At 41.8% G+C, this 18408-nt stretch overlaps 1 protein-coding gene across 2 annotated transcripts in view; it reads right to left on the reverse strand.

The window, feature by feature from the left end:
* TRAF3IP2 (TRAF3 interacting protein 2) overlaps positions 1-18408 on the reverse strand; it is a 48252-nt gene that overhangs the window by 23552 nt on the left and 6292 nt on the right. For both annotated transcript variants that reach the window (XM_061623632.1, XM_061623631.1), the window contains 4 exons: positions 15998-16064; positions 14792-15544; positions 10058-10235; positions 9206-9402 (listed from right to left, as the gene is read on the reverse strand). In XM_061623632.1, the coding sequence (XP_061479616.1) occupies positions 9206-9402; positions 10058-10235; positions 14792-15544; positions 15998-16013 (1144 nt within the window). In that variant the 5' untranslated portion in view covers positions 16014-16064. The remainder of the gene's footprint in view (positions 1-9205; positions 9403-10057; positions 10236-14791; positions 15545-15997; positions 16065-18408) is intronic.

Raw genomic sequence — 18408 nt, forward strand, 5'->3', positions numbered from 1 at the left:
CAGATGTGTCTGTGGTTTTTTCTCTTTTTATTAAAGTTATAGATACATCAAAAGCAGTGCGCCTCATTAACCTAACTAAGCTTTCTAGGATCTTTGGCCCTAAGCTGACACTGACTAAGCATGCTAACACAGCACTAAGACATTGACTCAGCAACTGGGTCCCCCCCGAGCCAGCTTAAGTAGGCTTGGATCACGCACACACATGGAGGCGCCTCCTCAGCAATGCCTGTTGAACTTCCCACCTTTGATGCCTCCGCATGTGGGGCAAAGGTTTGATCTCTGGCTCACCCTCCAACGGAGGGGGGCTTCTAATAGTCAGGGCATGGGAAACTGGGCAGCTCTAGGCAGGGAAATGTCCAACATGCCCGGCTGCATCTCAGAGGCAGGCAGCGGGGGCGTGTTCCGCTGGAAAGTGTCTGATGGGCTAGGTGGCAATTCTGTAGGGAAATTGGGAGCGGGGAAAACTGCACCGTCAGAGACAGGGATTGGGGTGTTCGGCAAGTTCACCCCGCTGTCCTTTTCCATTCCGGGCTCCCAGTCCAAGTCCTTACCTTCTGACTTGCCTTCAACCAACCCCCCTCTCATCTGCCTGGGTCACGACAAAACCCCAAACAGTTTATAGAGGCAATCAAAAATACTGCTGAGAGCCAATGTGGTACAGGTAGGTATTCGCTCACACAATGGCGCTTCTTCCTCTCCTCCCTCTGACTTCCCCCCAATCTGCTCTGCAGGGATCATGCTCCAAAGGCCCTATCCCTTGTGGACACCTGCCACATCTCCAGTAGAGTTGAACATGAACATGCCACCCTGGGCTCCTTCTAGGAGGAAGGGCAGGATATAAAACAGGCATTTTAGCATGTGTTTTAACATTGTTTTTAATTTTTTTTTTAAAAAATGTGTTTTTAAATTTTTTTTGTGTTTTAAAATTTGTCTATTTGTTTTTATTGTTTTTCATTGCTGTAAACCGCCCAGAGAGCTTTGGCTATGGGGCGGTATATAAATGTAATAAATAAATAAATAAAATAAAACAAACATGAAGAAGAGGGCCTCATATTGCAGGAGGCAGGTTTTAAAGATATTCTGGCCCCAGGCTGAATCATGGTGATAGGTCAAGGCCAGGAGGATAATCGTGGCAAAACCAGGAGGATAATCCCATGCATCACATATTGTCTCTCCCCCCCTCCTGTTTACAGACGCCTAACTGCAACCTCTCCCTGAAAAAAAGAAGTGAGGGAAGAACCAGTTGATAAGCATGGAAATTAGCAGTAGTGGTCAGTGGGACAGTGAAGACATTGTGGCATTGCATACTTGCTTCCGAACACCGAGGGACACTGCCGCTTACGGAGAGGGAGAAGTGAGGTGCAAGGAGCAAGGTGTGGTGTGGGAGTGGCACAGCAGCAGGAACATCAGATAGGCTCTGCTGCAGCACCTGCACTGTGCCTAACTCCCCATGGCTTGCCCCTTCCTATCTTGAGACCCTCAGCGTCCAGAAGCCAGGTATACAACGCCATCCTGCCTCACTGCCTGCTACTGGCAATTGGTGCACAATGAGGGAAGGCACATTGATCACTGCCCCCACCCCCCAAAAGGCAAAAACACTGTTTTCCTCAGGAAGTGCCAAATTTTATTGGTGCCTGAAGCATTTCTGAAAAGATTATTTCCTTCTTCAGGGGCTGAATTGAAAACAGTTATACAAACAAAAAGATGGCCGACGGCACTGGTCGCATACTGACTGAGCTCCCTCTCTGATAAGTACTTTTTTGGGTCCCTTAAATTCACGCAGTTAAAGAATCTTTATTGCTCTGGAGAGTAGTAACATCATCTATCTCATTCCAGAGGCATAACTTTAAATGTTTTATTTTCTCTCTTAAGTAAAGTACTCCCTAGTCTTGAGAGAGCGGACTTATAGCATTGCTACGAAAACCTGCTCTCCTCTCTCTCTCCCATGTTATTACGGATACAGCTGCACCCACCGTGGGTGGCGACGGTTAAGGGATGATTTGAGAACTAAGCCAACCAAGGTCACAAGATAAGACAAGATAAGGAACCAAGGAAAGGAAAGGAAAGGGAAAAAAAGCAAAGGCTCCAACGCCCCCGCCTCGACTCCTTTAACTCTGTAACAAGTACAGATCAGTTCCAGCTGCCGTTCTCCTTCATTTCTTGCATAATTTCCCTCTGTCACGAGTTTTAAGTGCCACTAAAAATATGGTACTAACAAGGAAAAGACTTAAAGATCTGCAAGTGATTGAAGCGTCCACACTTGAGCTACGACCTAAGATCACCCATTTTTTCTCACTTGAGACTGCTGGCCAGAACGAAGACATTCATTCCCACTCTCTGCCTCTGGTTCCTTCCACTTCATTGGATTGTTCCTTGGACCATACAAACTCTATCTATAAATTGAATGACGGAAATTCTTCCATACCAAACCTAGCTAAAGAATTAGAAGAGGCCGATATGCAACGCTCACTCCAGCCAATTCCTTCCAATCCAATCCTGGATCCAATCCAATCCATCTTATTTGAATCCGATTCAGAGTCTACCAGACCCTCAAAGCAGTCACAAAATTCCCCTTTGGACTTAAATAAATCCGGTGATACCACGAAAGGAAATATTAACCCTGAGACAGCTTGGCTCCTTCTAATTTTAGAAGAACTTGGACTCATTAAGAATTTTATCTCTGAATGTTAACGCGTTATTAGTTACTCTGGTTGGAGCTGCTAAAGACTTACAGCAAGGAAAAAACACCATAGAGATCAACTCTCCTTACACGGATTTAAAGAGAGTTCCTTCTCCACCGAACAGGATATATAACCATCCTCATCGCCCTCGGAAACGACCATATAAACGAAAACATGACGCCGGCCGAAAAGGGAAAACTCTACACATCAAAAAGAAGTCTAAGAATATTAAAAACTTTAAACACTCGGAAAATAATAAGTTAAATTTCAAACCTCTTTTCGATCTACTCGATGCCTGCTCTAATCCATCTTCCAAATTGCCTACGATGACAAAATCATCAAAAAAAAAGAAAGAAAAAACTTTCTCCTGGGCCAGGCCCTTCAACCCAGTCCCCCCAAATGGAAGAGATTCCTCTCTTATAGACGACGCAACATGCTCGAGATGTAAGATCTCCTTGCTTTTCTTCCCCTCCGTCTATGCGGAAAATACACCTACGGCCATCTTTGCCAAAGATGCCTTGGAACCTGATCTTGATCCAAAAGAAACTGGTTCTGTTCCCCCTCCCCAAGCCATCATAATTTTTGCAGCAAAACCAGCGCAAGCAGTTCCTCTTGAAACTTCTGGACTCTTTGCTTCCTGGCTATTTTCACCTTGCTGACATTCTTCACATTGCTTACCTTCCATATGGCTTCAAATCCTTACGTGCTATTATCTCATTCACAAAGCCACAGCATGTAAATAAACTGTATGGTCATAGAAACTTGTTAGCAAGTTCTGGAATCCACATCACAAGGTATTTTATAAATATGTGTCCCCCTCAACCTCTGTTTAATTTTCGTTTACATTGCCCTGCTCATTCCCAAAAAACTGTAGCAGACCCAGCCGAATTACAAATCGAGCCAGCAATCCCTTCCCCCTCTCCCATCTTGGTAACACGTGAGGAAACCCAATTGTATCAGCAAGGCTCCTCTCTAACCTCTTTGGAGGAGTCCCTAGAGTCAGAAGACATCCAACTCCTGGAGTCCTTTGGCGATCTCCCAAAGTCTGAACAATCTGCAATCATCAGAAGATTGGACCGCCTGAAAGCTAGCTTATTCCTTCTCCTACCTGAAAATAACAAGCAAGCTGAAATTGGTGAGACGCCTCAATCGCCTAGATCAACTGATAAGATCACAAATACATCCATCCCCCCTTCATCTTCTAATTCCCATCCTCAGAGATGTTCTAGCAGCCAAATTACAGTTGAAATTTCTAGACCCCTTCCTCCTAACCCACTCCATACTTGTGGGCCTATGATTACCGGTAACCATCCAAACAATATTTCTATACCTTTGAATGGAGTAACGTGGACAACCTCTCGCTATCTTGACCCGGATGAATTGGTCTCCCCACTAAAGCAGAGGTGCCCATCTGAGTATCCATCATACACTCCCAGCCAAATATTTAAAAATGGTTGTATTCAGTACTCAAATCTAGATCAAATCACTTATTTGAATAAACCCTCAGCTTGACCACTTACAAATCTTCCTGGCACTATTGTAACACCGATAGTGCCTCCAGTTCTGTCTCCCTTCCCAACCCCACGTATAATCCCAAACTTAATGGCTTTAGAGTCTTCTCGTTTAACAAAATTAATATCCTGGAACATAGCAGGATGGAAGAATAAATTGGGCGACCCAGAGTTTATTAACTACCTTAAAACTTTTGATATCATCTGCCTTCAAGAAACCTGGCTTCTAAATGATGACCTAATCTTTCTTGAGGGCTTTACGACTTGGGCTAAATCGGCAAAGAGAACGTCTAATAGAGGCTGTGGTAGTGGGGGTATAGCCATTTTGGTTGCGACTTTTTTAGACATCCAAAGGGCTGAATTACTAGACACTGAGCTGGATACCTGTCTGGCCCTTAACAATTCCAGGTGATCCGCCTTTTATCTTTATTAACGTGTACTTCCCTCCCCAGCAACCTAACCTAGCCTCCCAAACTTGGCTAGATTTTAATGATTTTATCGATGAACTTACGAGTGACTATCCTCTGAGCCTTTTTCTTTTTAGCAGTGATTTTAACGCAAGAATGGGAACAAACTACCCCAAAATCTATGATAACCTTACCTTCACTTCGAGCGATACAACCTTACCCCCTCGGTCTTTGAGAGATAAAGTCATTAATAAAAATGGCCAAAATCTTTTTCAATTTATAATTAAGTTTCAACTGTTCTGCTTCAATGGTTCTTACCTAGATTCCTCCCAGGGCTATTTTACTTTCCTTTCAGACAAAGGAGCCAGCATGGTAGACTACATTTTGGGCTCATCCACCCTGTCCTCCCTTGTAAAGGAGTTTGCAGTGGAGGATAGGATGGATAGCGACCATCTCCCTTTAAAACTCACTTTCCAAGGGCCTTTTCATACTATTAATGCGTTCTCGCATGTCCCTTCGATAAATAACCTCCCTGGGTTGAAACGTCTTAGATGGTCAGATAAATGGCATCCAAAGTCAGTTGCATACTGAATTCTCCCGAGATGTCCGAGCTTTGTCAACTGGCCCTTACATCTCCAGAGAATATATACAAGATATATGAGGACATTGTCGTTGCCCTCAAACCAATAATGACCACTACAGTTAGAAATAGAACACGTAAGGGTTATAATCTTTGGTATGACAAGGACTGTGAGCTTAGTAAAAAGGCCCTTTCTGTTCAGATTAGGGCCTTAAAGCGCGACCACTCCGCAACTGCTCTGTCCCGTTTGCTTCTTCAAAAAAAATCTCATAAAAATCTAATTAAGGAGAAAAAGAACTCTTTTTTTGCCAACAGCTGGCGTGAATTGGGATTGGCGGTTCTTCAGAAAAATAACTCAGAGTTCTGGAGACTGGTACAAAGTGGCATGATTTGCAATCCTATTGCCTTAAATTCTCCAATTCCCTCGGCATCTTGGGTCTCTCACTTCCATAAAATCTTTGGGAAAAAAGAAAACCCCAATCTAGCCACTGATTCCTCTCCCCTCCCAGTTTGGCCACCTGTTAGCTGCGCGGAAGTTAAAGAACTAATATCTACTCTCCGCCCTGGCAAAGCTTCCGGGGAGGACTTGTTACCTCCAGAATTATTTCTGGCTGACCCCGATTGGTGGAGTCCCATTCTGGCTGCTTTATTTTCTAAAATAAATACCACAGGCATCATTCCTTCGGGCTGGTGTACCAGTATTGTGGTGCCAATTCATAAGAAAGGAGACCCCGCTAATCCATCAAACTACAGACCAATTAGCTTATTAGACGTAACATCTAAATTATATGGTCGTTCTCTTTTGAATAAATTAACAGATTGGGACATAAATCACTCCTTCATCCATGTTGAACAAGCGGGCTTCAGGAAAGGCAGGAATACCCTTGATCATGTCTTTGTGTTACTCCATCTCATAAACAAAGTTAAATCCAGGGCTTACAAATCCCTCTACCAGGCTTTTATAGATTTCTCATCGGCCCTTGACTTAATTGATAGAGGCCTACTGTGGCAAAAACTATCCTGCACAAATATAGATTCAAGGTTATTACATCAGATTCAATCTTTACACCAAGGTAATAGGCTGAGGGTCCGACTTGGTAAAAACGGTGCACTCTCTCATGAAATCCCAGTCGGCCGGGGCGTTAAACAAGGGTGCATTTTGGCCCCATTCTTGTTTAACTTTTTTATCAACGACCTAGTCCCCATAATGGCCTCTCCCAAATTTTTTCCCCCTTCGGTGGAAAATAGAAAGATAGCGTCTCTGCTATATGCGGATGACTTGGTACTGTTGTCTCAAAATAAAGTGGGATTGAAGAGGATGCTCTCCCGATTGGAAGAATATTTTGAGGCTTGCCATCTCCAAGTAAATTATGTTAAAACTAAAATAATGGTTTGCGGGAGGTATAGTAGGACGAAATCCACCTGGTCCCTGAACGGTCACCAATTAGAACAAGTTAATACCTTTAAATATCTAGGTATCTGTATTAACAAAAATCTTTCTTGGACCCCTCAATTTGAAATGACTAAGCTGACAATATTAAGATCAAATGGCCAACTGAAGAAATTTTTTTACTCTCGTGGCGGTCAACTCTTAGGCCCAATGTTAAAAATCTATACAGCCAAATTGCTTCCAAAAATCTTATATGGCGCAGAGCTTTGGGGACAGTTGATGAAAAACCGACTTGAAGCCCTCCAAAATCAATTCATGAAACAAATTTTGGGGCTCCCCAAGAATACTCCCTCAGCCCATTTAAGGGCAGAATTGGGCCTTCCGTCCATGGCTGCCAGGACTGATTTGGCCCTCCTAAGATTTTGGAAAAGATCTAGATCCTTGGACGATTCCTCCCTTATAAAACTCTGCTGGAATGATCTTCAGGGAATGCCTGACTGGGAGAGAAAAATCATGGAGTTACTAACACTTTATGATCTCACTCTAGCTAGATTTTTAAGCTTCACTCCCTCTGATCTCAAAAACTGGATCTTTGACCAAGATGCATATCAGGATAGAGCCTCAATTGTGACAGCCACTTATTCCTCCTGGTTCCCACAAATAAAACTCAATCATGCTCCCCCACTTTATTTTACTACCTTGACCCGGGCACCTTTACGCAAGGCTTTTACGGAGTTGAGGTTCCAAGTCATGCCTACTGCTGTTCTGGAAGGCCGTTACAAGGGAGTCCCATTTGCAAATCGCCTTTGTATTTTTGGCTGTAAGGTTCCCAAGGACCTAGTACATTACATGCTACTGTGTCCTCTTTATACCCACCCTAGAGAAAAATTTCTGGCTTCCCTTCCATGTTACACCAGTGGTTTTTCCCATAATGAACTGATAACCACTCTTTTGTTGGATAGCAATAATCAAATTACCATTGCGGTGGCAAATTTCACTCTGGCCGCCAAAAAGATTAGAGAGAGATATGTTACCTCGCAGTGTAAATAAATTGTTGAATTACCTATCCATGCCTAATGTACTCCTGAACAAATGTTATATTGTACTGCTTTTATAGTTTTATGTTGCAACGGCCTATGGCCATAAACAAATAAAGATTTGATTGATAGGGCACTTTATACATTACATAATTATTCTTTACTTTAAAAGGCAATTTTAGCATCTTTTTTTAAAAAGTGTTAAAATTTATTTGTGATTTGGAGCCCCAGGAATCTTTCTGCTTTAACATAGTTAAAGCTTTACAAAAATGTATGCTTATCATTCAAATGTGGTGAGAGAATGATAAAAAAACTTTTTTGAGTATTCAGAATATTTGTCTTAAAATCTTCTTTTAAGGCACAGAATAATTAATTGTATATATGATGTATGTAGTGTCTACTTGATTGCTTGCAGATCAGCTCCAGAAGAAGAAAACAGTTTTTCCCAAAATGTGCTAGACACCAATAAAACACTACACCTGAGTCCTGGCGCTGATATATTCCTTGTGCTAGCCTTTCCTGAATGTCGTCAACTCAAGCACCTGGGGAGTAGTTACAGTCCTTGAGCTTAGCAGAGCTACATCCAAGCAGACTCTACCTGCAATAGTGTTAGACAAATCACAGAGCCTCCCTTCTAGCTTCATGCACCTGTAAGGATATAACTGGGCTTTCGGGAAAGGATCAACCCCCACAAAAACTGGCAGATGTTAGTTTTAGATGGCCATGCCCCAGTCATAAAAGTTGCTGGGCTGAGGAAGGACTGGAGGTACCAGCATCAGCAGGAGAGGTCAACTGATGTGAGGAACAAATGTGATTTTCTGGTTCTACGTACGTGGTCCTGCTCCTTCTGTTCAATCTCCCTGCAGCTTTTGATACCACTGATCATTCCATCCTTCTGGACTGACTCTGCAGGAAACGTACTGGTGGCACTGTGCTACAGTGGCTCCATGCCTGCCTCCAGGATCGTGTCCAAAGAGCTTCATCATTAGGAGAGTGTTCTCTGGCCCATTGGTGCTTATGCTATGGGGTACTACAGAGCACCCTTCTGTTCCCAATGTGACATCAGGGGAATTTTGGAGCAAAGGTTTCATCAGTACGCTGATGATACCCAACTCTTATATCTCCATTACATCTGAATCAGGAGATGCTGTGCAAGCCCTGGTGCCTGGATGCAGCAGTCGGCTGCATAAAGGCCAGTAAACTGAGTTTGAATCCTGAAAGAATGAAGGTCTTTGTGCTAAGCGATTGCCGTTTCCGGGAGACAGGTCAGTTGCCTTTTCTGGATGGGGCTGCACTCGGAATGAGCAGCTTTGCAGCTTCTTTTGGCAGCTCCTGAAAACTGTATTATTTAGACAGACCTTTGGGATGTGAATTTTTTTTTACAACCACTCTATTTATTGATGCTTTTATTGATCTTACTGTGAAGTTGTGTTCTTATGCATACAGCCTTACTGTATTTTCATTAAAGGACGGCCTAGAAATTTAAAAATAAATAAATAAGTGTGCATGATGCTGACACGACTAGGTGATCTTCACTTTCATTCCAATGCTATTTTCCTATACAAAATTTTCATAAAATGGCAAAAATAAAACACTTACGCAGTTCTTCTGGCAAGTTACTCGTCCTCAGTGTTCCCCTGACTGCAAAATTACTTGGAGGCCTTGGGATGGCAGCCGGGCATGGTGGGCTGTTAGCCTGAGCCATGGAATCAGGCGGGTACCTATATATATCCTCATGAGCACCATATGCCTTGGATGATGTCCCTCCATCCTGTAGCTGGTTCTGAAACTGGCCACTAGGAAAGAAATTAAGGGTCATCTATGAAATGTTAAAAGCTGATGATTCTATCAACATGAGGTTTATTTTTAACAAGAATATGCTTCTTTTAATTAAAAAGACACTTTAGCAGTGAAAAGAAATCTATCTCAATACATGACTCTGCTCATGCCATAAATTCCTGAAGAGATCACCAACACCCTAACAGAGTCCCCCTGGGCAGGCCCTCCTCCATCTTCCCAGGGGCTACTTAAAGATGCATGAGCCCCCAGATAACCCCAGGCGAGGCCACACGTGCTGAATGTACCTGAAATGGTATATAAATGTAGTAAATAAAGAAATAAATATATTCAGCATTCTGAAAAATCCCTCTGTATGATATGAAAGCAGTCATGTACTGATAATCACTCAGGCCTTTTGACCAGCATCAGCCAACATGGCCAGCAGTCAGGGATTATGGGAATTGTAGTCTAAAACATCTGGAGGGCACCAGGCTGGGGAAGGCTGCTTTAAACCAACTTTAGCTGCCACAATTAAAGCATCCTATGCCTTCTCTACCTCTACCAACGGAACCACCACCACCAAAAAGTTGTTAAAGTATCATCAATGGCTGCATTAGCTTCCCTCAGATTCTTGCAGCTGAAATGCTCCAGTAAACCTTAGGACAAACTTACTAGAATCTCTGAAGTTCTCCAGAAGGGATCTCTCTTTGGGGAAGTCTTTCTTCATTGCATTTAGGAGAATAAGGACTGGAATAATTTGGTATTATTTGCTGACCGGGATTGAGGAGTCTTACAACAGGAAGATGTGGTTGAGGCAGATGTGCAAAATGTTGGTAGTGTGTTTTCCCATCTAAGAGTAAAAGAAAAGATAAACTTGAGCCATTGAATAGTTAAGCCACCTCTGAACAACAGAGTTTAATATGATATACAATAGCTATGATCAAACACAGAGTTGAACGTATTGTTATGACCCTGTGAGTCCCCTTCCAACCTCTGATTTGGAATCCTGTGCCTTGGAATGAGGAACTCGCTCTGCTGGTCAGATGAGTCTTTTGTTAAGCTAATAGAGTAGCCAGGTAGGATAATGGGTCTATCAGTTGCCCAGCAACTGGTGAATGGGCCAGGAAGACCCTTTTGTCATTGAAACTCTTCAGGAGAGCCTCCCCCCCCTCCTGGCTGCTAGGAGAGGCTTGTGTTTTTGAGTTGTGTCTAGAGAATTGCTGGGGACTGGAGGCAGGCAGAGAAGCTGGCTCTATGCATCATGGCTATAGGATGCCTTCTGTAACACTGATGGAAAAGCTGGATATTGGACTGCTGATGCCTTGAACCCCTCCATCCTAAGCTCAGGTTGGAATGTGTGTAAATAGACAAACCATATTTCATAAAGACACTGCAGTCTTCGCTGACCTTCCTCCCAAAGGAAACCAAACCCTGGATGAGTGCAGGGACCCCGGAAATCTCACCGCTCGGAGACTGGGGAGGTGTGCAACAGTATTAAGTCAGTTAGAATCAGCAGACTTAAGAATGCAACTCTGTGTTAGAAAATGGCCTACATCATTTTAAACAGAACTTCCAGTTTCCTGAAAGTGATGTCAGGAAAGTAGCTGAAGACTTAAAGTTACCTTCACTTTTTGACTGACAGAAAATTTTTCACAGTATATCTAATGGGAAAACAGTCCACTTGACTTCCAGAAAGGATTGGCAGTATGTCACCTCACCCTGGAAGACAGGGTGAGTTTGGAATTGAGAATCTTAGCAATAACGAAATCGCAAATGTTGGGAGCAGACCAAAATGCTGTGAAACAAAATTATCAGCATCACTACTCGAGGCTTTTTTAAAAAAAGGGCACAGTGCAATCTGATTTCTTTCCTTGACAAATGCTTTTATTTGATAAATGAAAACCTTGAGCACAATCTAGCCAAAGCCAAGCATTTCTCTCTCCAACTGATTTCAAGTATAGATGATTAAGCATGTGCTTAACTGTTCTATTGAATTAAATAGACTTAAAATTGGTTAGTTTTAGCTAGATTTTGTCATATATTTCCCGTGGCTTTGTTATAGTTTTAGATTTTAAGAAAAAGCCAGGGGCATGGTTCAGCCAAGATAAGCACTTTTTCAGTCCAATTAATTTAATGGAAGAGAGCACATTCCTATGCATGTTTATGCAGAAGAAAATATTCGATTATTTTGATAGGTTACTGCAAACTGATTTGATTACAGTTATAGAGAGGTGAGGTATAAATAAAATAATAGAGGAGGCTTACTTCTAGATAAGCATGCATAGGATTGCAGCCTTAAAGGATATGTTTACCCATTGAAATGAATGAGTCTCAAAGCACATAACTTTGGTTCGATCATGAACTAAAAATGTTACAAGACTCATGATAAAAAGTGCAAAAGCGGGAAATGCTACACTCTCAACAATTTATCTTACACTTACTTTAATGGGAATAGGGGGTGGTTTTACCTCCAGCAATCACACACCTGTGATTTGAATACCAGGAACCCCCTCACAAAAGTGACATTCATTTCAAAAGAAGTACTGTTGAGAGAATGTATTTGAAATGCAGTGGCGAGTCTATTGTGAATGTCAGAGAACAGAGGCCCCTGGCTAGATGGCTGCCTGGGAGCACAGCACACTGGATCGTTTCTGTCTAGAAGGTACACATTAGAACACATTAAGTGCAAAACCCTATTGCAAGTGATGATTGTCCAGTAATCACAGGAAATGCAAAAAGCTGCCAGGGAGCCTTTTTATGCCTTTGGTAGGAAGTTAGCAAGCAAAACACTGTCTCCAGGTCTGAACAAGTCAGCTGGTTTGGTGTGTGTGTTTGGGGGGAGCCTCTGGAAATATGGCTCAAATTACGGAATGGTTCACATTTTGAAAAAAGCTTTGTTAGAGTTGTGATGTTGAATTAGTATATATTAAAAGGGATGAGAAGAAGAAAGAGAGTGGCGTACATCAATTTAGGACCATTTAGCATGTAATTTTTGCTTTTTAATGTTCCAGGTTTCCCTACTTTGCACTGAGGGGGTGGGGGAAAGGATCAAGTCTGGTGCAATAGTGGTACAGACTTCCAGCACTCCTCTGGAAAAGCACCCTGAGTCCACCCTGGATCAGATTGTCCCTAGCCTATGATACAGTGTGTTTTCCATTATCCTCCTAAGTATCATTCGTATCTTTTCAAATACACTGCCTAAATGTGTTGTTTTTCCCACTACAATAGAATCATGTTATTTCTCATCATGAAAATGATAAATCCTAATCTAGTGCAAGAACAGGGCTAACATACATCAGGTGCACGTGGTTGGCTTGCTTCTAGCTGAAAGCAACCTGATCCAGAAACTCAGAACCATCAGAATGCAAGAAAGTAATGGTGACACAAAGGTGGATGTAGCATCACCAAGCATCCAGCTATCTGTTGGATAGCAGCACTGCACATCCCTACCCTAAATGGCTATAAAGCAGCAAGACCCCTGGCAAAATTACGCATAGGGGCCAACAGAGAGGTAGGTAAACAGGAAGTTTAGTACTGCTGGGAACTGGCCAAATAAGAACTGAAAAGAGTTCTCCCTTACTGTGTGGCAGCCTTTCCCAACCAGTATGCCTCCAGATGTTGTTGGACCACAACTCCCATCAGCCTCAGTCAGCATTGCCAATGGTCAGGAAAGATGGGAGTTGTGGTCCAACAACATCTGGAGGCACACTGGTTGGGAAAGGCTGCTGTGTGGGCTAGGGTTTTTCATCATGCTATTTCTTCATATATAGGCTGTGATGGGAGAGGAAGAGAACTTGCCACTCATACAGAAAGAATTGTCAGATTGCCCAAGCTGAATACATAAACACAAATCAAAACTCCCTTTGACTTCCAGTGACAAGGCCCAGCCATGCTTGTGCAACAGCCACTTCATCAATATGATCTGCAGCAAAACACAGCACAGAATATTGGCTTTATGTCACCCATTTCAAGCAAGATGCTGAACCCATATCCCAGGAACAACTTTCACCCCTATAAAAGAAAAATAAATTGCAATAATTGAATTGCCACAAAGGAACACCTAGTCCAGTGTAGGGGTGTGCATCAGTCACAAAAATTGACTTGCATTTGTATCTTTGGGAAGCAGCCTGATCTATTTCAGAGCTGTGTGCTCGTCCAATTGAACTTATTATCCACGACCAAATTAGATCTGTTAAAAATGAGGTGTTTCCTCCCCGTTCGCTATAATGGGGAATCTAAAAACAACTATAACTTTTTCCCTTTTCACAGAAGTGGCTGAAATTTGTAGACATAGAATCCCCAGAACAACCCCTTTCTAAAGTTGGTACAACAGGAATTATGGGGAGGGAGCATATCTCCGCTGATTTGCACAGGGTGGTGGAGAGATAGCATAAATTCCCAGGAAATACTGGAGTGGGGAGAATGTTACCTGTTACTCCAAGGTTTGCTGGTGAGGGATGGGCTTTTGCCCCCATGGATTTTTGGAGATATATTGGAGATCTCTCCATAGAAGGCATATATTCATGTAAAAACCAAAGACAGTTTTTAATCTCTCCTTCAAATCACTGTGTTTTGAAAACAATTCACTGTGATTAAAACTGGACCTTCTGTCAAAAGGAAGAATGCCTTCCCCTATCCACCCCCTCCCTGCTTGAGTTCCATGCATTTCCCTAGTCAGTTTGGTTTCATTTCTCAGAAAAAATAACTATCATGGTCATGCCTTGTTTGGACAGCCAAGGCCACAGAGTGACTCTGAAGTTTAGGGAGTCTCTGATGTGACTTAAGATGTCTTGTTAGTGGTGCAATCACAAATGTGAGGACTGTCCCTAAATCACCCTAATTTACCTCGTAATTTGGAGTTCACACAGAGCCAACTCATACCCCTAATCCAGTTTAGTTATAAATAATACTATAAATTTATAATAGGAAAACAAACTATTGACTACAAATTTCGGCAGGAAGGGAGGAGAAAAATGACAAATGAACGAAAAAGGAAAAGAATTTGTATTTTTAAATTGTTGTGACCTGGCCCGAGACCTTTGAGTGAAGGGTGGATATTAAATGTTGACGACAACAACAACAACAACAACAACAACAATTATTTACCAGGACAGGAAGTTCTAGCAAAGGAAAGCAACTGTCAGATCACAAACTGTGAGGATTAGATTACCAGAGTTCAGAACTGTAAACATTTGGATTGTGGGGCTGCTTTATTGAATGAAATGCCCAGACTTTATGAGCATACAGATATAGATAAGAATTGCAAACATAAAAGGGGATGGCAACACACTCTAGAAACCAGAACATGTGGTTCTTATGATGAAAGACAGGAGGAATATTATTTTGCAAAAATCTCTGAGCTAATTAGGAAAAACAGTATCCTGAATGCTTTACCAGTTAACTTACATGGATTCTGGCAACATGCATCACCAGGAATGTAGTATCTGGGATGCCACTGAGGTTGTGGGGAAGGATGAACCATTTGTGGGAACACAGGATATGGCTGAGGATCCATCTGTGGAAACTCTCTGGACATCAGAGGCCTTGGAAGATCCTGCAGGTTAAACATGGATGTAAGTGGCAATGGAGGTTCTAGTTGCCTGATGCCCATAATATCCAGAGGATGAGAAGCATATCCTGCATCTTCTGTTCGTAGGACCAGTGGTGGTCTATTACCTTGGGTTTGACTTGATTTTGCATTCTTCTGACTTTCACCAAGTGAATTTTGGGAAATATCAAATGAACTTTGCAAACCACTAGAATTGTGTCCAGTGTCGGGAGAATCAGATGAAGGCCGAGACCTTAATACTTGGTTCCTTTTGTCTGTAGATAAAATATGAAGTTCTAATGAAGCTGTTGATTCAGTAGATGGATCAGGAGATATCTCCCTTCTATAATTCTGGCATCTGTCTTGGTGATTGTAGTCATGTGCTTCTGGCATAGCATTATTATGCTCTACACAGTTAAGGTGCTTATAGAAACATGATTGCCCAGTCAACGACTGAGAAACCGTTTGAGATGGATATGGTTCTATAGGCACCAAGTTCTCTCTGTTTTCACCAGAAGGGTCCAAATCCTCTTCCAGTGAATGTTCTGGAAATGGGGACCAATCTCCAGTTTCATCAACTTCAACTGGTATACTTCGACCCATTGCAGCACCTAAAAATGGAAAAGAAATACAGTATAAGCAAAGCTTCCCAATCTGCTATATATTATAAAAGCATTTTATAGCTAATTAATTATGTGGTTTAGGGACGGAGTGAACTTTTGAAGCTGAGGTGTTTGATCACATGAACAACCTGATCAGATGCCTGCAAGCAGAACTGAGATGGGAACAACTCACCTGGACTGGCCCCACACCTCATTCCTTTTTGTTTCCTACCCAAACCCAGAGATGAGTTTAACACACACATACACACACACACACACACACACACACACAGAGTCATTTTAAGCACACGACAGAGAATCTGGCATTTTTTCCAAGGATTCAATTAATTTTTCATGGCATGATTTTTCATGATTACACATCCAAGAGATTATGATGCATTTTATCATCGCTGATTTTAAAGAATAAATAATTCTGCATAATGGAGGCACAAGAACACTAACCTGTTAGGGAAGTCATTTCAATATTCGGTAGGAAATCCGTGGAAAAATGTACCCACTGAAAATGCAACTGGGGGAAAAACAAAGACAAAAAGATTATAGCTAAGGATCAGAGCAACATTTTTTAAAAAATTAAACAATTTTTAATCACAATTAATCTTTCAAATATAAAGTATATAGAAAAAGGATTATCCTAGCAATATGCTTTTTAGGTAAATTTTAAAATTCCAGTACTCATTCAAGAAGATGAAGCAAGAGACTGTTCATCTCTTTAAGTTATTTTTTTTCTTTAACAGGGTGCTTCCAGACTGCCATTATTTTTGAATGGGATTTAATCACATACAAGCAAATTCAGATTGTGCAATTAAAGTGGATTTGGCCTTCATGTGCAACATCCCCCCATTGGACTTTTTGTGATAAGGAAACTGACAAAAAATGCACTGGAAAGCGTGGGATAAAAATTGCTTGATGCAGTCATTTAACCTCCCCACAAACAATTCAAAATGAATGCTCAATAAATAACGGACTTCTAACTTCCCTGAAAATTTGTACAAGAAAATCAGGATGAATGCTCAATAAACAGGCTTGGACACATCAGAGAAGCTTTCTGTGCACTAGGTGTTTATCTGTAGAGGAATACTGATTTGAGAAAGCACTGCACTAATGTGTATTTCACCCTTTCCTCTTCTGATCATCAGGGTTGAAGAAACATAACACAGAAAATCTGAGGTAGAAGAGGGGGGGAAATGGAGAACAATCCAGTCAAAGCTGAGCACATTTAAGTCCCATTTAATGAAAGAGAAATATTACTGTACTCTAGCACAGAAATGAATGAGACATAAATTGTGCCAATTAACAATAAATTGAAAAGGATGTAACATTAAAAAAGTGAGGTGTTATATAAGTATTTTAAGGATGCCATTAGGGCCTAACTATTTTTTACATAGAATCATAGAATAGTAGAGTTGGAAGGAGCCATCAAGTCCAAGCCCCTGCTCAATGCAGGAATCTAACTTAAAGCATACCCAACAGGTGGCTATCCAGCTGTTTCTTAAATACCTCCACTGTTGGAGAGCCCACCACTCCCTAGGTAATTGGTTCCATTGTCATATTGCGCTAACAGTTGGGAAGTTTCTCCTGATGTTCAGCCAAAATCTGGCTTCCTGTAAGTTGAGTCCATTATTCCGGGTCCTGTACTCTGGGATAATCAAGAAGAGATCCCGGCCCTCCTCTGTAGGACAACCTTTCAAGTACTTGAAGAGTGCTATCATATCTCCCTTCAGTCTTCTCAAGGCTGAACATGTCCAGTTCTTTCAGTCTCTCCTCATAGGGCTTTGTTTCTAGTCCCCTGATCATTTCAATCATTTCTACCCCTACATACTTACAAAGTATCATATTTTCTGAAATACATGGCACTGTCTCTAATTTCTATTGTGTTTGCTCTCAAAATATATAGATACTGTACTAAAGAATCTATAATCATCAGAGGTATAAACAAGCAATACCCTGGAACAAAACAGGTCAGAACAGCCAGTTTATTAATAAAATTGTGGGGGGAGGGTGTTAAAAGGAACTTGTGAACAATAATTTAGAATTCCTTGTATTATGAAATTTGTATTAACCCTTTCCCAGCTAGAACCCAAGATTTAAACAAAGGAAAGAAAAAAGATTAGAACACCCAAGTTTCAGCTCAAGGCATCGAAGCTGACCAAATTCACATACCACAAAGGACAAAGGCAGTGATCCACAAAACTGGAAAAGAATCCATGTTCCGGTGATCAGTCAGGACAACAAACAGCTACGTGGAAACAACCCGAATGCTCAGCTGATTGACCAGAATGACTAGTTCTGAGGCAGAATGACTACTGAGTTATATGCTTTGGGCTGTTTTTCACTAATTCATCTACTGCATGGAGCAGGAATAGGAATTTACATTCTTTAGAACAGGGATGGCCCTCCAGGTGTTTTTGGTGTACAACTCGCTAATTAGCCATGCTCGCTGGGAGTGATGGCATCTGGGGTCCTACAACATCTGGAGACCCACAGGTCAGCCACCCCTGCTTTAAAGGCTTCATGGCTTTTCTCCTCTCTAGTCCCATGTGACTTGTCCATTTGGTTGTGATGGATGCATTGGAATGGCTCATTCTGGGCTACTAGTTGCCTTTGGGTGGTTTGTTGTTCTTTGATTTACCACATTACATCCATCTAGCTCTATGTAGTAGCAGGACTGCTTTAAGATACTTCAGAGCAAGCTATTCCAGGCTGGGTTTTAGCCAAATTGTTTACTGCCCAGAAAGGATATAGAAACATGAATTCTGTGGCTTAATACTTTACTTCCCATCTAGGCTCACGTGGCTTATCTGTTTGGTTGTGCCAGATATCCATATATCTATTGTATATGGGGTTTTTTCCTG

Source organism: Rhineura floridana, chromosome 4 (assembly GCF_030035675.1).
Source record: "Rhineura floridana isolate rRhiFlo1 chromosome 4, rRhiFlo1.hap2, whole genome shotgun sequence".
Lineage (NCBI taxonomy): Eukaryota > Metazoa > Chordata > Lepidosauria > Squamata > Rhineuridae > Rhineura > Rhineura floridana.